The following is a 26,051-nucleotide window of genomic DNA, read 5'->3' on the forward strand; positions in this document are numbered from 1 at the left end:
TCTACAAGATTTATAAAAACAAAATTATATTCAGGAACTTTTTTTTTTTTTAAAGTATGTTTTGATATGTCATTGACCATTTCATTGCATCTTTGCAGGTATGCTGACATTATAGTACATCGACTTTTGGCAGTGGCCATAGGAGCAGACAGCACTTACCCAGAACTTACAGATAAACATAAACTAGCAGATATGTGTAAAAATCTCAATTACCGACATAAAATGGCTCAGTACGCACAAAGAGCATCTGTCGCATTCCATACACAGGTAAGAAGTTCTGAGATCAACTATGGACAATTCATGTTGATGTTAAAGGAAAGGAGGGAACGTTGAGTTGTACTTTGTAGAGCAAAATCAAGCAAGTCTGCAGGAATGATTAAGAATGGGGGCAGCTGCTTTGAGGAAAAGCTTCAACATTGCATTGCCGATCCTGAAAAATTTAGAATAATGATATCTTGAGGATTCTTTTTACTTTGTGTGTTTTATAAATATGATGAATGCTTAATTCTACAGTAATGTTGTAAACATTTAATGGGATTTTTTTTAATCTGCTTTCAGTATATGGTGTGTAATTAGCATGGAGTATAGATTTGTATATAACTATTTTTATTTTTTTAAGCCAGTATATTTATAATCCAAAAGAGACTGTTCTAGTGCTTTTTTCTCCTTATTCATGTATTTTACTTTTGTTACAGCTGTTCTTCAAAAGCAAAGGAATAGTGAATGAAGATGCATATATATTATTTGTAAGAAAAAATGCAGTTGTGGTTCTGATTCCCAAGTATGGGTTAGAAGGAACAGTCTTCTTTGAAGAAAAAGGAAAACCAACACCAAGACTGGATTACAACAATGAGGTACGTTTTATAAGGTTTGTTCTTAAATACCTTTGATTTTTGATTTGGTAAGTGAGCAGATTGACTAAAATATATTCTAGTTGGATTTAGAAGGGTAAGAGAGCCTTTTCTAAATGCAAATTTATTAATCTGTAGTAGTAGTGCCACAATTGTCTTTATAAGTCTAAATAAACAGGTTCTGACAGGAACTGGTTTCTGTAATAGATTCTACTAATACCTAATTATCTGACTAAATACCACAAAAATGTATGTGGCACATATTATGACACTCTGAACATTCAGGACAGTAATTTGTGTTCATTTTTATTGACACGTAACTTTAATAACTTCATACAAAAATATTTATTTCTATAAAAACATAAGACATTGTAAGCAGTGAGTATTTATACAAAATTTGAACTTTCAGGTACCGTCACTTACTGTGGAAGACACAACATTACATGTATTTGATAAAGTTAAAGTGAACATTATGTTAGATGCTTCCAACATCCAACATCAGAAAATTCGGATGGTGTTGGTAGAACCAAAGGTAAGGCACAAGATTTGTGTTTCATAGAGTTGTATTACCCTTCAGAAATCTTAAAAAATCAGCATATGGTGAAATTGATATTTAGCCCAGAACTAAAAAATCATTTAGCAGCAGATTGTAGTGATTGCTTCATATTTACTCTCAATAAAACACAGGTCTGCTTTCACTGGCTGTTGAAAAGAATAAAGGGCTCTAAATTTAATTTCCCTTCTGGGCCCATCAGGGATATTTCCACTGATGGGAAAGATGATGATTTGCTGAAGTAATATCTTTTGAATTTCATGGTTCTGTAATCAAATCTCGCTTTTGAAAATCTGCCAAAACTCAGTAGGATCTTCTTTTTGCTCCAGTAAATTACGGTGTAACTGTGATTGGTGGCTCAGAAGGAAAATGTATAATTGCTGACTGTAAATGGCAGTCCTTTCTTACAACTTCCACAATATAAAAGTTATCTCATGATAATGTTGTAAGAACTGTAATGCCCTAATAACTGTGTCTCTGGTCTTAAGACTTTTCAAGTCTAGCTTCTGAGTGCATCTGGGACACTGGGGTTTTCACCTGGTCTCACACCTCAGGCCTGCTGAGTATTTTGCATGCCATTACAAGATTGTGTACTTTCATGAAGTTACATGTGACTTTTTTGGTAAACAGATGGTTGCAGTAATTGAGTATCTGTAAACATGGAGGAAAAAGAAAACCCAGAGTAACCTTGTTGTTTATGCAGTCAAACATTATTATTTATTTTTTCTGAGAAATCATTTGTTTCCAAACACATGTAAATATTCTGATCTTTAGGCTGCTGTATTAGCTTGAGTTGAAGGCAGTCTTCATGATTTCAAAAAGTGGGAGTAAATAGAATTTGTAGTAGAAAGAGAGCTTACATCTTGCTGTGCATTCACATGCTTGTGCTCACCAACCAGTGTTTGTCAGAGGTGCTGTTGTGGGCATAACTCAGGAACACTCCTGTTGCAATGACTCCAGTCCCCAAGGGACACGCTTCGTTCCTTGAAAATAGACAAAAAGTAAGGCTAATGCAAGCTGTTGTTTGGGTTTTTTTTTTTCCCTCCCCTTCCCTGCTACTATTTGTACTAATTTCTGTGAAGGTCCTTGGTCTACGACAAAGCCAACACTGTAATTCTAGCTTATCCCTTGATACAGGAATGGCCGTACTGGTTAATCCAAAATACTTTGTCATCCTAAACATCAGTTACTAATCCTCCTTCCTGGTAAGGAACGAGTATAGGGGTAAGATGCACATACAGTGATCATTCCGCTTGCGTCCATTCAAAGCTTCCAGCAATTTACAACTTGAATACTGTCTCGCCTAGAGATACACATCTTTGTGTTCGGTATATAGAGTTTTGTTCTGTGAATTTGTTTCATCACTTCTTTTCCCAGCTTACGCTTCTGACTCCCACAGTATCTTGTAACAGTGAGTTCCACAGCTCACCACGTAAGAAAAAGTACTTAACCTTTCATTTGTGTCAAAGCATGGTGCCCAATACTGTTACTTGATGACATACTGTATTTCCTACACTATGAAGAATAGTCTTTTATTCCTATTTACCATTCCCATGCCACTCAATTCTATATACGTCTATTTTCCAATATGTTAGCTCCTACTTTTCTGGAAACTATTTCTTATCTTTGATCTTCCTCATCACCTTTATGTTTTTGTAGTTCCGTTACATTTTTTTTTTTTTTTGAGCTGGGAGGAACTAGAAGCACATGCGTGATTCTGAATGTGAGGACACCATAGATCCATACAGGATCACATACATACAGAGATCCATACAGGATTTTGTGTGTTGTATGGTGTTATGTGGGAACACTTTGCATCATCTTCCATTCCTTCTAGTACCAAGACCAGTTTTAAGCAATGAGTTTATACACACCAATGGTTGCTAGCTGACAGTTTTACACTTGCTTTTAGAACTCTTCAATGGACAGTGTCAAGTCCTGGCACTATTAGTATTCCTCTTACCCAGTTTGTTCTAAACCTTGTGGGTTTTTTTGATTATGGTCATTTGTGACAGTTTTCTTGATGTTGGTCTTAATTTTCCTGAGTGCTTCAAATACACTTTGACCTGTTCTTCATGCCTGTTTTAGACTTCTACCATAATCAAGCTATCCATTGATGGAGGAGCAAGGAAGAATTCCCTACGTCTAACTTACTTAGAATTTTTATTGCTGTTCCTTTGTCTTTTGGGCTTGCCTGTTTATTTTAACTTCATTTTGCACTTATTTTTTCTTCATTTGGACAAGATTTTTACTTCTTAAAGGATGTCTGTTGACTTGTAATACTTATCACTCTACTGACTTTAACTGTTCTCTTGAAAGTCCATTGATAAATGGCATATTCTTAGTCTAAGTCTTTTTTAAAATTCCATCTCACCCCTGAAAGCATTTTACCTTTTTGCAACCCCCTTTAATAAAGTCTTCATTAAATTCCTTATTATTGCTCAAGTAATGCATTTTAAGGTTTGGGGTTTTTATCCTTCTACCGTGGTGATGCATTTTGAATAAGTACACTGAAATCGGTATGAGAAGGATGATTCTGTGGGTGACCTCTTAAGCAGGTCCTCAGGCAAGAGTTGCTTCTCTCTTTTTATGGGTTCTCTGACTAGTTGCTTCAAGAAACAGGCCTTTATGGCAGCTAGAAACCTTCCTGTGATATTTACTCATTGAAGGTAATTTATTGTTACCATGTTACCTGTTCGCACAGCCTCTCCCATACTCCTTAGCATGTCATAATCATTGCCATCCTAACTAGCTGACCTAAAACATAGCCTTCAGCTTACAGTGGTGGGTTTAATTCCAGCACAGGTACTCTAATACAATTAAATGGCTCTTCTACTGACATGTGCTGTTGTTGCTTTCACATAATGTATAACCTGGTATTAAAGTCCTAGTGATCAGCTTCCTTGCATCAAGCTTCTGAAGTGCCTGTTACTTTCCTTAATTGGACATTACAGTTTGCCCATAGACTCAGGTGTGGACAAACATACATGTGTCTGGTCTTGGTCCAGTTGTTTTATGAACCCTACTTAAATGAACTGTATTTCATCATAGCCTGCTTCACTCTTCTCTGCTTGAATACCACTCATTTCCATATTCTCAAAGCATAGCATGCTTCTCGATGACCTCTTTCCGTGAGGACAGGTCATTTGCTGTAAGCATACAGGCTTTTCTCAATTCTTGTTCATTGCTTTAGAAAAAGTCCCTTTTCCATTTATTTCAAAAGTTTTTCTAGTTTCTACCAAAGCTAAGTGCCTTTTTGCTGTGCAGTGTCCTGAGCCTGACAGGGCCTCTGCTTGACCGGAGCAGCACTGAAGCGGTGATTGTTTTAAAAGCAAAACAAAAGTTGTTAAGACCCCTTTTCACCTCTCTCATTCATAACCCCTGCCTTGCATTCCAAGCATTTGCTAAGGCATGGCAAACAACTGAGAAGGCGGCACATATCATCTGGTGCAAAGGAACTGCTGGCAGTTTAGTCAGGGAGGTGCTGCTGCTTGTATTTCCCTGCGCATTTTCCAGCTTTTCACTCAGTTGAGTGTTCTACCTGTGATTGTTATATGATGGTAGACCTTCTTTTAGATGACTAGTACCAGAATTTTCTGATGTTGATACAGCATTTGTAAAAGGCCGTACAAGTAAACTCAAGTTTTATCAGGACAATATAAGCTAAAATTGAGTTAAACATGTTCTGACTTCTAATTCTTTTCTTACTGTAGATAGTAGAAAATGATGTGCCTGCAAATCTGTCTACAGAGATAAGCAGCAAGAATGAACCAGAGAAAAAGAAAAAGAAGCTACAAAAATAGTTGGATATAGAAGTCACATGTATTTGTATTTATGTATTTTTTTTTCCCTATGGGCAAAATGCTAGAAACAGATTTTGTTTACTTTTAAATACACATTTTAATAATTTGTAAACTGTTTTTTAAAAAAAAAGCTTTTTATGAATATATGTATGCAGGAGAATAGTAGTTTTAAAATAAAACTGTAGACGTACTTTATCTAGTGGGTGAAAATAAATGCTTTGCAAAGTGAAGGAATAGGTGTAGTTTTTTGGTTTGGGTTTTTTTTTTTAAACAGCCTTAAGGCCATTGAAAAGCCTGAGAATAGTCAGTCTCTTCAGTCTGCAGTGCATTCTCTTTAGCACCTCAGAACTGAAAGAACTAATTGTGCTTGTTACTGGTCTTAAGTGCTAACTAACAGAATTTACTCTTGAAAGAGAAATTCTACAGACTTGTACTTCCTTCTGGGAAAGTTCTCTCTCACACCCAATGAGCTGTGTATATATATGCACATGATATGCAGATGGAGAGAAAAACTGTAAAAGTACATTCGTCCTTATCCCAGACCTTAAGGCTTATTTAAAATCATTGCTTAGCTTCTGATGAACTGCCTGAAAAAAAAGGATGGAAACCATCAGTTATATTTGTGTTACACAAAAATCCACAAGTCATGACAAGTTTTGCAGTGATCATTCTAGTTTGTCTTGTCAAGGTGCTGACAAGTTAGAATTCTTAGTTAGAATTGTCAAAAAAAACCCCAAACATTTTGTGCCTTGAACTGCATTGTTACAGTCAAGCTACATCACCTGGCTGTGTAGTCATAGAGTACATTCCTTCTAGACTCAGTGCTGAGCTCCCACCACAGGGACTTCGAGGTGGTTGCTGTTGAATTCCACAGGTTCATTTCAGTAAACCTGCTCCAACATGCCTCTGGTTACAGTCATTTTCATTCTAGCTTCAGCACCCATAGACCAGTTCTCCTGATGCCAATTCCTAGCTCTCAAAGCCAAAAAACAGCAATCCCATGTACTACAGCTGTTCCTCAGAGATCATTGAAGAGTTAGAGCTCACAAACTTCTCTACTAGTCACTTACTCCTCAGTGGCTTGCTTGGGTAATCAGTGGGTCACAGCTGATCAATACATGGTTGTCACTTGGCCATATTTACTCAGCTCCTTCTATGCTGTCATTTTAAAGGATTGAACCAGATTTGTAAAGTACGTATTTATAAAAGGCATCAAAAGGAGACAATGTGTTTAACTGATTGCAAGAGAAAAAAACCCCACCCTATGAACAAGACATTTGAATCCTGTCACCACTGTTGTAAAAGGCTTTGGAAACTTGAAACTAAATTTTAAAGAAAGATGTGCAGAGCACTAGCTGTATAACTAGTACTGCACTTTTAATTCAGCACCATATATTACAGTAACTGAACACATTTTTTACCTGTATGCAGGAGAGCAAAAGCTTGCCAAGCTCCTTGCCTGACCTCTTCCTCTGTTCCCCAAGGCCCCCCACCCAAACACCACACACACGTGTGTGTTACAGGCAGCACTCCATGTAAGATGCTGCAAATTGTAGCAAAAAAATTAATACAATCTAGGTATGAAAGAGATGTCTTTATTCTATTTCACTACTCAATTTACAATTATGCATGTTAAATGACCCTCGTTAAAACTACCAAAATTAATGTAAACAATGACCATTTCTTGCAACATGTACCAACCAATGCATTAAGTACAACTAGAGAAACAGAATGGTCAAATGATTTCCATGGTAATTTGCACAGTAGGTTTCTTCTACAAAACAATTATACAAACATAATAAGAAATAGGCACCTTTTCATAAAATAAATAATTCCCATCTAACTGAAGACTATAAAAATGGGACAGAAAATACAGGCAATTTATTTGAGTGGGGATCCTTAATTACTTCTCACATTCACCCATTTCTGATGTTACTTTTCCCTTACCTTTAAGAAAATACTCACACAGGGTCTGATCATTGAACATATCATTATAAAGAATCAAAAGTTTTAATTAATAAAACCAAATCTTAATTATACATATCATGCCAAACAGTTCAGAAACAGATCATAATTTGGACCGCCCTGCTTTTCATCTTCCCCTTTACATTAACATTACTAGTATTTTTAGTAATCACACTTGCAAAAATAAATCCTTTGTACAGTCCAGGAATCTGAAATTCACCCTTTCAATTGATTATTGTTAAAAAGAAGTATCATGAGAAACAGAAAAGATGCAAGGCCATAAATAACTTTTAGAACCTTACAAAAATCTTGCACACAAGTCTCAGGTTTAATGCATTGCTTTTTCATGCTGTGCAATTCTGTTCACACCTCCCCTTTTCAGATTTTTAAAAAGTGTTGTCAGTTGCCTTTGAATTTAGGTGTGACCAACTGTTGGAGGCTTAGTGTGCCAAGAGCTACTCATCACCCACAGTCTGTCGCTTTGGTACAATCTTTCCTGTGGGTTGTGGAACAGAGTGGGAAGCAGAACATCCATCCAGTATCCTGGGACTGGATATCCTTGCTATGAACAGAGAAAGACTACTTCACCTGGGGCACGTACCAGAATGGACTTTCCTTTTTGATTAATCCAACACAGTTTACTTCAGAGCTCGACAAACAGAGCCCAGAAATCTCAGTATTTCCCTTATCTCTTCTTCCCCTCTTAGTCACTAGAAGATCACCATATGGATTTTTTTCCCCATTCACATTTATAAATTCCAGAAGGTTCTTTTAAAATCCAATTGAATTCAACCAAATCAGATTTGATTAGGCAAAGGGAGTTCTGGGCTTCCAGACCCTCCTCATTCCATTACTTTTGCTCATTGATGTTTTTCTTGAAAGTATCAAGAGTTTGTTTATATTAATACTTTTTGCAGTAAGAGGCATGCAAAAAGTTAATTATTTTTCTAAACGTTTATCTAAATATTTTGGCAATTTCTGTAAGCAACATAATAATATTGGGAATTAAGCATAAGAGGGAAGTAAAAGTGTAATGGTTTACTTTAATAGAAGGAAAGCTGCACCATTGTCTTAATGATGTACTGAGACCAATTAACCTTATTGCACCTTCTTATGTTCCTTCAGAAGGGTACTGGAGCATCAATTTGGACACAAGTGTTCTTAGGGGACACTGGTGGAGTCAGGTGATCAACTTCAAGATTAGTACTAATACAATTACTAAAGTAACAACACTATCATTTGATTTTAAAGTAACCAATAGTACATTTTACTTAAGTACATGGTAAAGCTAACTGACAGATACACAGTTCTCTGTCAAACCAAGGAAAAAACTGTTCAAAGAATTGCTAAAAGACTTCTTTTGACGTAAAGCTTATTTTATTACTAAGCAAATTAAACTTTAAGTTGTGGAAAAGTGCGTTATTTCCGTAACTAGAATGGAGTTTCCATGCACCTGTTCATGAGGAAAACTTAATTAAAAGGACTAGCCTGGTATTAAAATCAAAGCACCCATTTTTAACAGTTTGCAGTCTACTCTAAATCATATACATATTCCAGGGACCCATTTCTGGAACACTAGTTTTATTCTTCCCTCATGAAAGTCACAGCTGAGTTTCATCCCTGTTACTTCAGACCGATACCCACAGACACTCACCCCTCTCCTGTGACCCCAGCCCTGCTCTTATCACACCCCCAGCAGTTCATTTCTGTCCAGTGACACTGTCTTGGTACCAGTGCTAGTATTCCTGAAGCCACACGATAAATCTGATCAGGGGAAAAGCAATCCAAATCAAAACTAATACTCCTTTCCTTTTTCTCTCCTCCATGGAAAAAATTCCCTCATGCCTTCAGAAGTTGTGTCTTAAAATGTAGGTGTTTTTGCAGTGACATTGGCCGCTATGCAAGTTACCCTAGGTTTGCCCACTCCATCTGAAATACTCCTCTTGAAGCTAAAGTTATGTCCAAACTTTCGAAACAAGGCTCCTCGTGGAATCTACCGTAATCACAGAAGGAACACAATTCTGAAAAAACACTATGGTTTCTTTGTACCAAGTTTAGCCGCCTTAATTTTCAAAAGGATCGCTTAATGATACCAATAAATTTGTTAGTAAGACCTGAAAACCCCCACATTATTTAAAAACTCCCTTAATATATACCAGACAATTTATTACATTTGCATTAAAAAAGCAAAATAGTATGTATAATTCCAGGTAATTGAGGTCATATATATATAAAAATTTATTAGACAACACAATTTAAGTTCTCCATCAGAAAACTACATACCATTTTTGTGAAAACCCTGAACTTGATTTTCATTTTTATGTTTCCAGGCAGAAATGTTACAAGTTGTATTTTGACCAAATACTGTACTGTGTGGTTTTGCTTTTTGGAAACAGGATTGCTTCTCTGGAGATTTTGCTCTCAGCAACTGATTGTCCTTATGGTTTAAAACAGTACACTCCTAGGTTAATAAGGAAAAGTTAATTTTAAAACCGTTTTCACAAAAATTCCCCCAAAGAAACAAGATCCAAACTTAGTACCTGAAAATTTCAAGTTACAATTAGTACCTGAGCCTCCCACCTCTCCCCTTCTGAAACGAAAGGTGATGTCTTCTCTGCACAAATCTTTGAGATGTGTGCTGTCAGCCAGAACGTCCTTTCAGAGCACACATGCTCTGAATGACCCAGACTGGATTCTTTTAGCCAGCAACGTGCATGCTTTTTTCTTTTCATTCTTTGTGGGCTCTCTGTTGTGAGAGTTGAATGAAGTACTTGATGCCTCCACACTTAAGTCCTAATCCAAAATGCAAAGTTGGGCTTAGTCAGGATCTAGCAGTTGAAAGACTAGCAGTGGGAGAAGGCAGCTGCATGACATTGGTGAGTCTCTAGGACAGGTTTGGTGTTAGACCATTTATTCCGATGAGTACGTTCACATGTATAATCCATGTCCAACAGGGTGAGTGGGGCAAGACCTCAGAGTAGATGGCTATTTTTTTTTTAAAGTTAAGATAAAATATCCATCTATTCTTCGTGTAAGGGCACAGTTATCCTAATCTTAAATGAGCAGTTCAAAATTTGATGTCAATGGTCTATAAAACACCATCAATCTGCTCTTTACCTGGGCAGAGAAGTGGCTATTAGCATGTCAGATACAGAAGTGAAGTCAGGGCTGAACGGGCTTACTTGACGTTTTTTATAATCTGGTACTACTGGTCAGTACTGTCTCTCTTTCAAGGACTGTAAACAACGCTATGTAGTAGACCATAAGCTACTAAGTTTATAAGACCATAATTACTAAGTGAGAGGAGACGATCTTTGGTCTCTCCTCCAAAGAAACTAGCTTTGCTTCCCATTCTGTGGAAGAAGTAGAACTCCTTCCCATCAGTGACAAGATTAAGAGCTTGGGAGTCTTGCTAGATATGTATTGTCTTTTATAATTTGTTTTGTTTTTAAGATAGGTCATCAAAGGGCTTGTAATCAAGAGACTGTACCCAAGCAGAAAGTTCCCCACCAAGTCAGCATGCCAGCTATGGTCTAGGAAACTTGAGGCCAGACGATGAAAAGAAGTAGCAGACAATTTTTCCCCAAAGATGTGCTTGTCCACAGGCACATATTTAAAAACTTAGCAATAAAAAGAGCAGCAAGAACAACAGAAACAAAAATAAGAGACAGACTGCAATGCATCAGAAGCCATGAGAAGCCTCACAACTACCCTTCACGCATATACCTCAGTTTCCCCTGAAACTACCTCTGCCTTTGTCATAGAACACATTAATTTTATTGGCAGCTTATAATGTTTGTCCCGCATTTATTCCTTGTGTTCAACATAATACTTGAAGTGATGCTACATTAACACACTCTCTATTATCACCTGACAGTCTCTCCCCTCAGGCTCCCTGAAACTGAATAAAACAGGGAACAGATGCTTTAGATGGGAAGCCTATCACTTTTGTATCACAATTTAACTCCTACCTTTGTTCTAAGGAGATGAGATTTATTCTGAAACACGTTAGTATTCACATCATTTTCTCTGCAACTGTTTTCAGCCCCCGCAGTATCCATAATGCTGCTTCCACAAGTCTGTGTATTATAACCACTGTCCACCTGAAATCGAGAAACAGGGCTTTAAAAATCTACTGCAATTTAACACCAATAAACCCCTCAGATTCTCATACCTGATACGACTTGCATTTGAGTAACAGAACTTAATCCAACAAAGTTTCCGTTAATAACAAAAGCAAATTGTAAACGGGTCTGTCAGAATTAGTTTTGGATTAAGTATATTACTATGCATAGTAACACAAAAAAAAAAATCATAATTGCTACGCTAACTCCACTGAGAGGAAAAAGGAGATGGGTGGGAAAGAATAAAAGTAACAATACCACCTGCATGCCACATCCAATAAGAGAAAATAGACAATTACTTCCAGAATGGTATACATATTGAAAGTTACCACGTCAAGCTCAGTTTTACAGAGAAGCAAAAAAAGACTTTTATTTTTACCTGAATACTACTGTTGTCACAAGGAATTGCGCTGCTTTCTGCAAGAGGTGACATGCACATGCGAGAGTTTTCAATACTGAAAGTAATCCCCGTCATAAAGCTGGTCATTGGTGCATTGCTATTGCCAATTGTTTCTTTTATCCAAGCGTTTTCCTCTGACACTTCAGCTGCATCAGCCATATCTACGGTATTATTTTCCTTTGAGCCTTCTATATCCTGAAATGATGACAACCTTTGACGACAAGCTTCTGAGTGATCTGGTGCAATAGACACAGTTGCTACCACAAGATGTGTACCATGTGCAAAAGTATCACCGTCTTGCTGACATAAGTTTATTCCATTATCCAGTTCTGGGAACCGAGCTTCTGCTGGAGAAGCATTTTCCTTGTCTTCTTCATCCACACCGTGGTTCTCAACTGCAATTGGTATTCTAATGACAGAAGTTTGATACTGGGCAGTTCCTCTACAAGCTCCAAGCCTCATAGGAGAACAATTTTTAATTGGAGAACAACCATCTATATAAGGACTTCTTGTACTTGGGGGTGTCATTCTACTTGAGGAAGAAGGAATATCTGGAGAACGAAATGTAAATTTTCTTTGGTCTGTAAAAAACAACAAAGTTATTCTATCAGATATCAGATGGAATTAAAGTCATCATCCTCAAAGCCCTAGAGTCTTTCGAATAATTATAGCCAACTACATAGTGTTTCACTGACCTCTCTCTCTCACCTCCAAGGCCGCCTTAAAAAAAAAACCAAAACCAAAACAACAACAACAAAAAAAACAAAACCAAAAACCCAAAAACCAAACCACCAACACATTTAAACTATCATGGTAAAGACAAGTTTTCATCCCATTTTTACCACCAAATTTGTTTCCTATGACATGGTTTGGTCTATTAGAGGCCTTGCATTTTCAAATGTCAACACTACACAGTGTTCAAATGAAAATGTGTGAAGGCTGGTTCTGTGACTTTTTTTCCAAACAAATACCAATACACATATTCTATAGGCATTTAAAAAATTTGGGGCAGCAGTAGTTTTCAAGAAAATCAAATAAGTGAGAAAACACCTATTCGATCTCCACATATAATGGTGTTGAAATACCACAAGGCTCATCAGAGCAAAATCATGTATAAACATGACAACATGTCTTAGCAGGTAATGGACAAAACAGGAAATACATTTCCTAGAGCAATAAGGACACAAAATGTTCATGATTTCTTCACTAGCCAGTTTAATTTCAAATAATCTTCATGATCACGTGATTTGAAAACTCAGCTTAACATTCTTTGTCCAATTAAAATTCTTCAAGTTGGGCCAAATCAGAATTGTGACCTGACTTAGTTCAGGCATATGGCTTTAAAACCCCTCCTCACACTAGATTAATCCTTTAATTTTTTTTTTCAATCTAATTAGCTCACAATTCCTTCTTCTAAAATATTTTCCCGAGTTGATTTTTTGCAAGCAGATACACTTCACGGATTCACATCATTAAGATATTTCACTGCTAAACAGTATATGTGTCATATAGGAGGGGACTGCTAGTCTGCCAAGCACAGTAACTTGTCACTGAAGAGAAAAAGTTCCAGTAAGAATGCAGCAGGTTTTATAATAAAAATATAAAAATCAAGAAAGAATAACAGATATACAGTTAAACCATACCTGACAGTGGTGTCTTTCTGATGTGAAAAGCAATTGGTGAAAAAGTAGGAGAACCATTATGTGCCGGAGACCCCTCTGGAAATGTGGGACTGGTAATACTTCCCAGACTATAAGCCCTTGTTCCTCCTTGAATAGGACTTGATGAAAACTGACCCTTCAGTTAAAGGGGAAAAAAAAAAAAAAAAAAAAAAAAAGGCAGCATAAAACTTTGACTAATATGTATATATATAAAGTGTTCTAACTAGAAACCTTAATATGGCAGCACTGAGGAAAACTAATCCTGTACAACGACATTCTCTATCATTAGTTTAGCTTAAATATTCCAGTTGCAGCTCTTCACTTGGACTTTATGCCTCTACATAGAAAAAGAGCAATGGACTCAAACTGTCACATAATACCAACTAAGACTATAATATCCATTATATTTAAGATCTATGAGAAGCCTAAACCGAGAATTAATGCTATCTGTGTATATAGCCAAGTATTTAATCTCAATTTCTTACTCATACCAATGCAGATAAAAGCCAGACACTATTTATATTTTATTGGAATCCATATTACCTGAATTAACTCAGCAGCAAACAAAATACTTTTCCTTAAGAGAATAGTGCTTGTGATCTTGCTTAAGAGTATGGTGCAAAAAGAAAAGTAACTTCTAGCAGTATAATTATGTTATAGGAATTCTTTACTAGGTTACCATAGTGAAGACTTTTTTTTTTAAGCCACACTCTTGCTGGGGTAGTTTTTTTAACATGCACTTCAGTCACCAGACGGACGAAACCATACCCCCTAAATCAGTTTATCTGTGCTATGTCCACCTGGGAATAAGATTCATCTTGCTTAATTTAAAAAACAGGCATTATGTTCTCTGTTCTAATAAATGTCTACTCATCTGAAATCTCTAGTCAATGGAAAAGAAAAAAGCATATTTAGCACAGCATTCAAAGATCCACAAGTCCTTTCTTCCACCATGTACGAGTTTATGAGCCATAAGGGAAATAATTATATCACCTGTTCATATCAATTAGTATTTTAGACAGCAGTTCATGGATTTAAACAGGCCTTTTTTTATATATGCATTTTATGAAAAAAAAAAAAAAAGGTTTCAACATGCTTTCAGCAAGTCTTGTATATGTATCAATTCCTACTTCCGTTTCATAACATAAAGCATAATTCCTTCTATACAAAAGAACAGCAGCCCAACATAATAATTTGATATAATAAAAGTCAGTAATATATTCTTTCAAGACTTTTTTTGTTCACATATTTTTTTCTGAATTTGGAATTTGAAAAAAAAAACCCCACCCTCCCACCCTTTGGTCTAACACCTACTCTCTCATAAAGCAGTTATAGCTTATTAAAAACATGGTTGTTCATCTTGTGAAGTCTGTCAGAACACAGAATTGGTACAGCCTGCTCTGAGAACTACTCCTGTGCCAGGTAAGTCACATCCCATCCAGCCCACAAAACAGGCTACTTACTGAACTAGATGTTTCCAGAGGGCTTCTGCACCGTACTGGAGATATATCTATTGAACAAAGCACTTCAAGTGGCTGACTACTGCATGGACTATGCAGAGAAGGGGACAAACACTCAGATACACTTCCATTTTCTTCTAAAAACAGCTTTCTTCTGAGTGATGAAGAGCTCAGATTTTCCTGAGACTGATCTGCAAATTCATCAGTTCTAAAATATTCACCTAGAAACGTGCGGGAGAAGTCATTTCCAGTAAGAATGCAAGAAAAAAAATATCTTGACTACAGACATATATATCTAAATTAAAACTTTTAATCCAATTTACCAATACAGCAAGAAATTAATCTAGTTTAGGCACCTATCCCAAAGGATCACTTGTTATCATTACAAAAAGTCTACTCTGTCTACTAAGGTTCCACTTCTGCCTATCATCCTTTAATACTAAAGTCCGCATTTTTAAAAAATATAAATTGGCTAGCATCTACTTATTGGCCTCTTCCCAAAATTGTATTATTCTTCATATCCGAGTTATGAAAAAGGAGTCGTTAATTACCCAAGCAAAACTACACCCTTTTTCAGGTCTCCCATACGCTCTGATGGTCATCATGATGCATGCGAAGGCAAACCAGATTCAACTCGAAGACAGTCAAAGCAGTTAGCAGTTTACAGTAGAAAAGCATACAGATGTTAACAAAGACCCATTAAAATATGCTGAGACTCACCAGGTCATTTCAGTTTTTTGCTCTATTCTAATTAGATATTCCTTGTAGAAGAAATTTTTCATGAATTCACAAACTATGCATTGATGGAAGCATTTGTTAAGACGAAACATAAAAGCAATAGATATAGTTCTGTTTTTCTGTTTTGATTTTGATGGCCCACAATCAGGGTTGTGAACTTCAATACTGGTATAGGAGCATGCAGCCAAAAACCTCTGAGCTGGCTATACCCACTATTCCCACGTATGAGCTGTAAGAACAGGCCAGTCCCTTTGCCTGAGAAGCTGGCAGCAACTGCTCGATATAGCAGTTATAATCAGACAGTTAATTTGGACTCGTCTCCCCACTCGGCGGTCATGGCTTTTTTGCCACCACACAACTTCCAGTCACCACCACGGCTTCAATTAAATTAAGGGCACAGAATTACAGCATAGCTTTGCTCAAGGCAAGGTTGGGCTATGAGCCTCATGGCCAGCAATTTGTAAGTCAAACAGCTCTGCCAAGTTAAATAACTGCTCTATTTGGGGGAGGCAGGGGGCATCATCTTCTTACTACCTTCTATGCATTCAGAATTTTTAATCACTTTCCAATTGTCCTCCATATCCCTCCTCTTTTATCTCTTACACTCACATCATATCATTTAAAGTCAGATGTCCCATGCAAAACACAATAACTATTTAGAACACATACTTAAAACTTCCATTCACATTAGGTTTTCACTATTTCTTAAGACCCCAAAACAGCAAACAATACAAAAACAAGTTTTTTATTTAGACATTCATAATTAAATGTAGATATTACATGACATACCTAGTATTTTCTCTAAATTAAAATCCACTGGCAAAGACAGTACTGTTTGACAAGCAGCTGCAATGAATAAAACCAATAAAATTAGCTTGCAGTGACCTTTTACTAAAACTGTAGAAACAAAAATTCACTTTCAAATCACACTGCGATTGAGCTATTTAAGTTACAGTTGCAATAAGGGAAAGTGTTAATTAAAGCTAGGATTCTGATTTGACAATGCTATATGCAGCACACTTAGGCCTAGACATAAAAAATCATGGGTTGTAACATAAAAGCCTGTAGAGAGGCATTCTTAACTGAAGAGAGAGGTCTCTGAAGAAAGGAAGGATTCAAAAGGAAATGGGAGAAAGATCATCAAAATACCCTGGGAAAAAACACTACCTATTTATCTAAAATGAAATAGTTTAAAAGATGTCTTAAGTTTTCTGCTATTTATTTGTCAGAGAAAATAATCAAGATTCTCTAACCCAACACCTTAAAGGTTTCTTGAAACTGTAATTTACCCATAAACTTGAGGCTTATATTCACTTCTTAATTCAGAAAAAGTGCATACATTGGGTTGGAAAAAATGCACTCTACAGTCCACAGAGGACTTCAGTTTTTACTTTGGAAAAAATAGAATGAAATTACTGAGAAACTGATATTAAAATTAATAGTACCATACAGTTCAAGAAAAATTATTTCTAGAGGTATATTAACAAAAAAATAATTCCCTTTTGAAATTAAATAGCCATTAAAAAAATTTTGCTTTAGAGAAAGCCTGTAATTTCAGACATTTCCTTTTACCCACCATTGCTCTTCCCAGGATGCAAAGTTAGCTGTCTTCTAATTGGAGAAATGTAATTTAGATCTATGGCTGTAAAACAGATAAGAACTTAAATTTAAGCATGCATTGCATATAGTTTTGAAACCTAGCAGCAGTAAGTTAGAATATTTAATACAACTAAACAAAATTTTTCCATCAAAGTTTGGAAAAGATTAGAAAGGAGCACTGAAAAAAGGTTACCATTATAGCTGATTAAGAGAATTTCAGCACCTTCTCCAGCTTGTAATGCATTTACTATGTATTCTGTTGGTTATATATAAACTTTAATAACAAAATAAAATCTAATAACAGCATAAATGAAATAAACTTAGAAACCCCACAACCCTATGTACAGTGACAGTGAGCTAGCAGGACATTAAGAGGACAACAGGAATTTACATAGCAAGTAAGAATAGAAAAATATGGAACTGAGTTTCCCATATACTTATATTGGCAGGGAAGCAGTCAGAATAAGTCAGACATGCAGGTATCAAAAGAAAAGAGCAAAGTAGAAGACTTGTCTATTACCAGTATTGATGCAGCAAAGTTGTGTGTGAAAATTAAACTGGTTAAAGACAGGTTATGAAAGGAAAAAGATTTAAGGGCAGGAACCAAAAATAACAAAAAGGAAAAATTATGTAAGATTCTGGGTTAATTAACGATTTTTAAACAAAGAAAGCACTTGGAGAGAACAGCTAAAAATCTATCAGTTGTGCCATCTTTTATCATTGGTTCTTAAAGTTTAAATTGAGGGTAAAAAAAATTATGCTTGATAATTTCTCCAAAAGCTAGATAATTTTGGGTGGACACACAAAAGCAACTTACATTTAGTTGAATTAAACTGAGAAACTTGCTTGCCTTCATGTTCAGTCCAAGGAGAAGGAACTATGAGACTTTTTGTGAAAAACTAGAGTCAAATAGAAATAAACCATCTTAGCATTTTTAAAAATTGAAGACTTTCAACTGAAATTTAGATTAGCACCCTGAACAAGAAAAAATTAAGTCATACATTTTGCTACTCACAGATCTATATTTTAAGAATTTTAACTCTTCCTTCTCCAAAACCTGTAGAGATTATCCCTTATACCCAAAACACATTTCATTATTTCAGGCCCAGAGAAGTTAAAGAAAAAACAATTTGATTTGAAGACCCCCATGTTCTGTATGACACATACCACCTCAGATCTTTCAAGTCTGCAGAGTGAAAATTGTACAAAAGTTTCATTTAACACTAATTATTCATTAAAAAATTTGAATTGTCTCTATCATACTTACTGCACAGTAGTTTAACATAATCTTTTCAACTTTCCAGTTTGTTAAATTGTTGTATTTTGACAATCGAGCTATTTCGCAGAAGTGCTAAAGAGACACTGCACTAACAGTAACACCAGTAAAACCAAGGCTTTTTGGCAATATTGTTGGTGTATTTGGCTAAACTGGTTAGCAGTGAAACATTTATGAGTACTGGCACTTCACTCTTTTTCTTTGAATCAGAAACTGTATCTGCTGTCACAGTTGCACTCTAGAACACCCTGATGCTGAGGAGATGAACACTATTACATAGCTTCAAGAAATACAGGGCAAATCATGTTCTCACAATAAATGCAAGACTGAAAGCAAATGAAAAAAACTCAGCTTGAAACACCCCACTATTAAAGGCATAATTTTTATCAGAGACCTGGTTTCAAGCTGTTCAGCTGCATAATCCATTAGTTTATGCCTCACAAAGAAGAAATACACTTTTTTATGCAGATTTAGAACAACAAAGTATCTTTGCTGCAGGTCAACTACATAGCACTTTTATGGAATCATAAAACACATTTTTTGTTTATGGAGACAGAAACTGATAACAGCATGATACAATATAAAAAGGTCAATAACACTAAGGAAGACTTGCCTGTCAGAGCCTTATTTTTTGAAATAACATTGAAGATTTCTATAGTGAAGATTTGAAACACTGTACTTTTCCTTCTCCGCTAGACAAATGGATAGTAAAAAATAAAATGAAAAATAGATAGAAAGTATTACAAGCTACCAGAACAAAGTCTTGCCTTCAACTAAGCAGACTGTGGAAAAAACAAAATCACCAAGGTTCTACTATATTTTAAAAAATGCAATAAAAGAAACTAAGCTACCTAACACTAACAGTTACTGTAAAACCCAAAATACTCAATCATTTTTAACCTTAAATTAACTATTTACAAGAGTTATCTTACAGCTACATTCCCACTAGCCAAGCAACATGAAAGAAACAAAATCTGCTGTTTTGACTTACAGGTGTGTGAAAAAAGGTGGGAGGAAAAAGACCATGTGGATTCCAACTACAACCACAAGGGATGAGGACACAAAATTACTTTCTTACTGACCAGTAAAATATAATAGGCTTCTGGGTTTTAAAATCCTATAATAGACATGGATCTTTTTTTGTAGGTATGTAGTTAAAACAAATCAATACTTGATAGCACAGAAAATTTTATTACCTCCTCAATAGCTTTTTGCCTTCTGTCTTCCGTCTCCTTATCAATTCTAAGTAACAAATGAAAAACAACTAAATTATCAAAACCATCACATAACCGGAAAAAAAAAAAAAGTCCAACCATGTGATCTTTTACAGATGCTTAAGAGAAACATTATAAATGAAATTGCACTAAACCCTAAATCTTATGTTTTTACTGTTATGTGCAATAATCTCATACCATAAATTTAGAAATATAAATGCACTTCTCAGTTACTTCAGTTCATTTGAAAAAGATCTGTACCATTTAGAAGTACATATTTGCAAATATCTATTTACTCCGTGTATCAGCAAGTACTTTTATCTGGACAAAGACTCCATCATAATTGATCTTCCAAAATAATCCATTTAATTATGTTGAACTTGTCATAGGAATAGATTTTGCTATTAAAGTTGCCATGAGATTATGCTTATAAAGAATCTCACTACAAAATCAAGCAGAATAAAAAACTGAGCTGTAAGGAACAAAAGGGCAACAGAAGATACTTATGGAATGTTTGTATACTCAAATTCCTGACATAGTCCACCTTCCCAGTAGAGTTCCCCCTTTCAAATAGCTAGTCTGCCGTATTTTCTTGAGTTCAGGATACAATATTGTATTTCAGTTTGGATCAAATAACACATTCCCTTATGCAGCTTTTAACCTCTTTTTTAAAAAAAAATATTGTAGTTACTTCAGCCATCTTCAAATGATTTGTGAGATTCTACATTTTTACTTCCTTTAACGGTCACCTTCAAGTTTCGCTTTCAGTTACTACTATGTCATTTATAAGCTTCAAAAAATTTTACAATGAATATTCATCATTGTCTTAGCTGAATCACATAATACTTTTCATACAGTTAGTATACCTGAACTACCCTTGAATAATTTCAGAAATCAGTCAGATAACAGACATTATTAGCTACACAAACACATGCAGATGTACCTAATACATGAACTTTCCCTCAAAGCCCTCTTTCTTTGATGCTAATCAGACTTTGAATAGACCTGCAATAGTTGGACAAGCCATCTTCAACCATGTCTGCCTTGATGATGCTAAAGTGACAGTTCTATGAAGACACTTGCACAAAATTCAGTTATTGTGCAAAAAAAAATAAGCATACAATCATTGTGTATTTATGCATAGTGAATCACGAGTAATAAGCATCTTTACAAGCCAGATTCCAAAGGAGAAACAGGGGAACCGGGAAAACAGCTCCCACTAAAAGTGCTGGTTAGTGCGGAAGTTTTTTCTTTAGTGCATAACTCCAGGAAAATAACAAAGTAAAAATGTCATATGTATTTAACAAGAATAAAAACAAGCCAGTCTTGTATGCAACTGCAAGCAACATAGCACTTGCAACTGTGACACACAGTACACAAGACGCAGTACAGATTTTTTTAGTACTTAACATACAATAGCATAGCATCCAATTTAGAAACATTCAATTTCTACCAGTAGAAATAAAAAAGCATGAGGAAAGTTTGTGGACAAGACTATGTCACTGTGTCTGCTCAATTACTGACAGACTATTTTTCACTAACACAGTCTGCCAGAAAAAAGTTCTCCTAATCGTTTCATAAGCAGTGCAATAAACACACAGCACACAGATGAGGCCCAGTTTATAGAAACAGTAATACTGCACAAAATCAAGTCTACATGTGATACACGCTCAGACTTCGCAAAGTGCTCACGAGCTTTTACACTGTGCTGCTACCCAAACTGTTTTCACTAACGGAGAATTAACAGTTTGAAGTATTTATACACCAAATTTCTTATGCTTGTGGTTTGTTGCAACTAATCGAGAAAAAGGCTTGTTAACAAGCATTATTAAAAAGGAGTATATAGTTTGTGTAACATTATGCATGGACTTCAAAAACTCAAATTCTTTTATCAGGAACTTTTAATGTCAAGACCTGTATTTATGACACTTTAGTTTCCATAAAGCAGTATTTACGAAATATAAATTAAAATCAGTTGCCATATAAAATCTTACACGCACATATATATATATATATGCATTTAACCATGTACAGTTTGCAGCCACCAGAAATAACCACCTCAGTCTGTACTACACTGAAACATGCAAGCATGGACACAGCAAACCTACACATACTAGCCTCTTTCTAGTCATATCAGATGATTTAAAAAAAATTTTAAAAAAATCACAGTGGGTATGAAACAGTTGGACAGACTTAAAGGACAATGCATGTTTATATCTATAGGCCATGCCACTAATCATCACTGGAATTGTCACCCAAGCCATCTAAATTAAAACTAGTTTGTGTGTAACCTAATAGGCTTCCAGAAACAATGTAATCAACTCCCTAAAAACAGAAGGCTTAAGGCTTTATAACATATAAAAAGTATTAGAGTCTGAAACCTGCTGGCTGCTAGAGGAAGGCCAGGAAACAAACAGACATTAAGAAAAATAATATCGACATTAAGACATGGTGATTCACAGATACAGCTGAGGAGAGTTAACACTCTTTCTACATCTCTCCTGTGGCAAGAAATTCATATTCCTTCTTATACCTCTCTCTGTTCAAAAAGAGATGTAGGTTTGCTCAGACACTAAGAACACTAGGTCTAGTTCACAATATTTTTTATGATGAAGGTGATGAACCACTGGCACAGGTTGCCCAGAGAGGTGGTAAATGCCCCATCCCTGGAAACATTCAAGGCCAGGTTGGACGGGGCAACCTGATCCAGTAGAAGATGTCCCTGCTCACTGCAGGGGGGTTGGACTAGACGGCCTTTAAAGGTCCCTTGCAACCCAAACCATTCTATGATTCTATGAATATTCAGAGGACTCTTGCCCTAAACAGCCTTCTATCTGTGTTTCATTGCAGTAACAGGACTCGAAAGTCCAACAGGCATAAACAGGACAGAGGATTGTTTTATTATTCTATTACCGTGGTGCTTCATGCCGTGAGGTGCAATTCTTTGTGCAAGTTCGTATCCGAGAAATGTATGGCAGTGTCTACAGGATTCACAATTGTGGCCTTCCTTTGACTACCTTCACTTGGCATGTTGTTCTGTACTATTAGTGTGTAAGACTATCCCTCAAGATAAGCCGTGAATACCAAGCCTGTTTTACTTACTCATTTGTTTTCCCCATGGAAGTTATTTTCAGAGAAAGGAAAAAGTTGAGATCAAGATCCCCAAATTATTTCAAGTAACGAGCAATCTCCTTCTCCTCAAGGACAGCAAGCTTATTGGTCTTCCCTCCTTCACATTAAGTCCAATATATACATTTCAAAAAGGGTACTGGCTTACCTAACTAGCTTTCCCAGCTCCACCCTTCTGCAGGAGTCCCAAAGACCAAAGAAGCCTACACTTCATCGGTCTCAGTATGGAACACTCTGAGAAGATAAATTCTTTTGCGACAAGGAGCAGAAGAGGTAGCTTGGTAACAATCATTGGCAAGACATTTTCTTGCCTCCATTGATTGCTTTTATCTGGCTGTCTTTTAAACTGCAATCAGAGTGGATCAGTGGTTCTTAACATTAAAAAAGAGCGACACAGAGGCAGCCTCATCTAAATATTACATCCACATCAGGGACACATAAAAATCTATGGTAGAAGATTTGAATAAAAAGTCTTTAATGCTGTGTTGAAATGTCAATAAAGCAAAAGAACAGTGTTCCAGTATTCAAGCCAAGTTAACTGCATAAAAACAGATGGTAAGTTACCTAGCATGACTCAAATACATTGCTTGGCGTCGAACATCTTCCGAGTCAATTTCCACAGGATTTATTAGAGCAAGCTGATCAATAGACCATCTAAATTTTCCTGGTGTCTAAAAAAAGAAATGGACATCTTAATGCTTGCTAGTCTAAAAAGATAAAAATAAAACCACAGGACAAATCTCAATGGAACAACGCAATCATAACTTCCATATAGTTTCTGTCAAAGACAATCAAAAGAGTTTCTATTTAAATGATCTACTTTAAAAAAAAAAAAATGAGTAAGTCAATCAGGCTTCTTTATCCTTGTAGCAGTATTACAATGATTTACAAGATAATAAAAAGTGGAAGGTTACAGCTAATATTTACAAACTGAGATGTCAATTTCTTCTCAATTTCTGAGGACAGATCTACTAAAGATACAGAACTTCGGATAATATTTAGTTGCTTCTAGATTGCCAGAATCAAAATTGCAGTTCCACTAAAAGCCAGTGTCTGTACCTAACCCAAGTTATCCAAATGATAGAGCAGCCTTCCTTTCACCTCACATTTCCAAGACTTGCAACCCCATATGCAGCCTGCCAAGTCTCCCACATAATGCCACGCGTAGTGCACAACAAAACCCAATTCAGAAATAAAGCAGCTTCACCCCTTTATTTAACACTTCGTTACAAAATACTCTTCAAATATCTGTTTGAAAAATGATCTACCAAGCAAGTCTTTTTAGTCTCATTAGCACAGCATCATCTCTACTGCTTATCAGAAAACAATTCCAACTGCAAACCAGAACATAATTTGCAACTAAAAAACGTTACATATACACAGTCATTAACTTGATTCTGTGAATATGCAAACAGCTCATAATGGAAGTGCAATTACGTTTTTCTTGCATCCAGCCTGCTTAGCGTGTAAGTAGGAACTGGTTTTTTTCCACTTTAAGTGGGACAAGAGCACCACATCCAACAACTGTCCTTTATCTACTTTCAACTGGTTTTGGCACTTAGTGGGTATATGCTAATCTACTGATACACCTAATATCTAAAGAGAAAAAAATAATCAGGAAGGTACGAAGACTAAGTGACTAGTATTAAAAGCAACATACTCCTGTAATCAGAAGAAACACCAAATGTCACCAAAATTCTTTAGCTTAGTATATACATTAAAGCACACTACATAAAACACACTTTTAGATGCATTTCAAAATATTAGCACTAGATCTCCATAGTTACACAACTAAAGACTAGATCTTACAGATGAGGATTTTGTTGATTTAAAGACTGAAGGACTGGAGACAATCTGCTCCTGAAGAGTATAATAATCACTGGGACTTTCAAAAGGATTGAGGACTGTGACTCGTCCTGGAGTTTCTGGTGTTATCTGCATTTTAGCTTCTTTTGTATCACCCATAACACTAAGCTATACCTGGAAAAGAGAGAGGGAGAAGAAAAATGAAGGGGGGGGGAAGGAAATTATAATTTTGACTTTTTAGGGTCATCCTGAAGGTTTTGGGAAGAGATGATCAATCGTTTTTAGGGAGCCAGAAACATTTAAAAGACTAACAAAAACGCAGTTCGCTTTGGCTTGGACCTACTGACATGTGAAGCTGATCAATAAGGCTGGTATGATAAACAACTAAAAATAAACAGAACCTATAAAAACGAAACAAGAAAGGACGATTAAAGGCGATTAAAAAAAACCCAAAAAACCAAACAAAAAACCAGCCGCCACCACCAAAACCACCGGAAGAAACAAACCGGCGATGAAGCCAAATCTATTCCTGGAGGACAGCTCACATCCCGAACGCTGGCACTCAAGGGCTTCAGAAACAAAGAGGAATTACTGGAAGGCGGGGGAGCCCAGGGCCGGTCTCCCCGGGTGCCCCTCAGCGCCCGCCAGCCCCGCGTCACCCACAAGCCAAGCAGCAAGCACGGGAGGAGACGCGGAGCCCCAGCCACCATGGCCAGCCGGGGCTGCCGGCGGCCCTGCCCTCCTCCGCACCGGGCGGCCCCAGAAGCCTCCCAGAGCCCGGGAGGCAGCCCTGCCGGCCGCGGGGCAGACGCCCGGTGCCGCCCGCAGGGCCGGGAGGCAATAAGGCCCCCTTCGGAAAGGGCCCGCTTCGCTCAGGCGCTAAAACCGCCCCCCGGCGGGCCGAGGCCAGCCCCGGCCCCGAGGGGCTCGGGCAGGCGCCACCGCTCCCTCCCGCAACGGGAGGCGGGGGGAGAAGGGCCGGCGGGTCTGCCGCCGCCCCCCGCCCCGCCAGCTCCCTCGCCTCAGGGCGGCGAAGGGGACGGGAGCCCCGGGAAGATGCCCCCGCCTCCCCGCCAAGAGCAGCCCCTTCTCCCTCTTCCCGCGGGGACGGCGTCACCGAGCCTCGCCCCGAGCCGCTCTCCTCAGCCCCAGCAGCTGCGGCCCTGGGCGGGCCCGGGGCCCGCGCAGCAGCTACCTGCCGCCGTTACCGGGACGCCGCCGCGCCCGCTCATGCTCGCCCCAAATCGCAGCTCCCGCCTCCGCCGCGCCGGGCGGCTCTTTAACCGGCCCCGCCCCCTCGCGGGCTCTGCCCAATCGCGGCGCGCAGCCTCCGCCGCTAGACCAGTGGCAGAGCTCCCCCGCTCTCGAACGGGCCAACCGCCAGGGGAGCCGCTACACAAATTCGAAAGAAAGCCCGCCCTCTGCCTTCCTGCTGCTTACGCGAGCGGGTTCCGTTTGGGGCGTCACGCGGG

At 37.5% G+C, this 26,051-nt stretch overlaps 2 protein-coding genes across 6 annotated transcripts in view; one reads left to right on the forward strand and one right to left on the reverse strand.

The window, feature by feature from the left end:
* Window positions 1-5,437, forward strand: part of DIS3 (DIS3 homolog, exosome endoribonuclease and 3'-5' exoribonuclease) — a 23,204-nt gene extending 17,767 nt beyond the window's left edge. Inside the window, exons 18-21 of the mRNA XM_030036424.2 lie at window positions 99-267; window positions 696-854; window positions 1,261-1,383; window positions 5,118-5,437. Coding sequence (XP_029892284.1) covers window positions 99-267; window positions 696-854; window positions 1,261-1,383; window positions 5,118-5,207 — 541 coding nt within the window. The 3' untranslated portion in view covers window positions 5,208-5,437. The remainder of the gene's footprint in view (window positions 1-98; window positions 268-695; window positions 855-1,260; window positions 1,384-5,117) is intronic.
* BORA (BORA aurora kinase A activator) lies at window positions 1,985-26,048 on the reverse strand. Of its 5 annotated transcripts, none has more exons than XM_030036428.2 (13): window positions 25,788-26,048; window positions 24,583-24,753; window positions 23,338-23,444; window positions 19,627-19,672; window positions 17,972-18,053; window positions 17,132-17,197; window positions 16,345-16,401; window positions 14,821-15,038; window positions 13,340-13,493; window positions 11,676-12,277; window positions 11,144-11,275; window positions 9,456-9,633; window positions 1,985-2,387 (listed from the first exon to the last, which is right to left on the reverse strand). In XM_030036428.2, the coding sequence occupies exons 2-13, from the start codon at window positions 24,736-24,738 to the stop codon at window positions 2,335-2,337; spliced, it is 1,851 nt and encodes a 616-aa protein (XP_029892288.1). In that variant the 5' UTR covers window positions 24,739-24,753; window positions 25,788-26,048; the 3' UTR covers window positions 1,985-2,334. The 5 variants fall into 5 exon arrangements, with proteins under 5 accessions (XP_029892288.1, XP_029892286.1, XP_029892287.1 ...); XM_030036426.2 differs by having other exon boundaries at window positions 25,775-26,048; XM_030036427.2 differs by having other exon boundaries at window positions 24,583-24,756; window positions 25,765-26,048.
* Between the last annotated feature and the right edge of the window lie 3 nt (window positions 26,049-26,051).

This window comes from Aquila chrysaetos, chromosome 14 (assembly GCF_900496995.4).
Source record: "Aquila chrysaetos chrysaetos chromosome 14, bAquChr1.4, whole genome shotgun sequence".
Lineage (NCBI taxonomy): Eukaryota > Metazoa > Chordata > Aves > Accipitriformes > Accipitridae > Aquila > Aquila chrysaetos.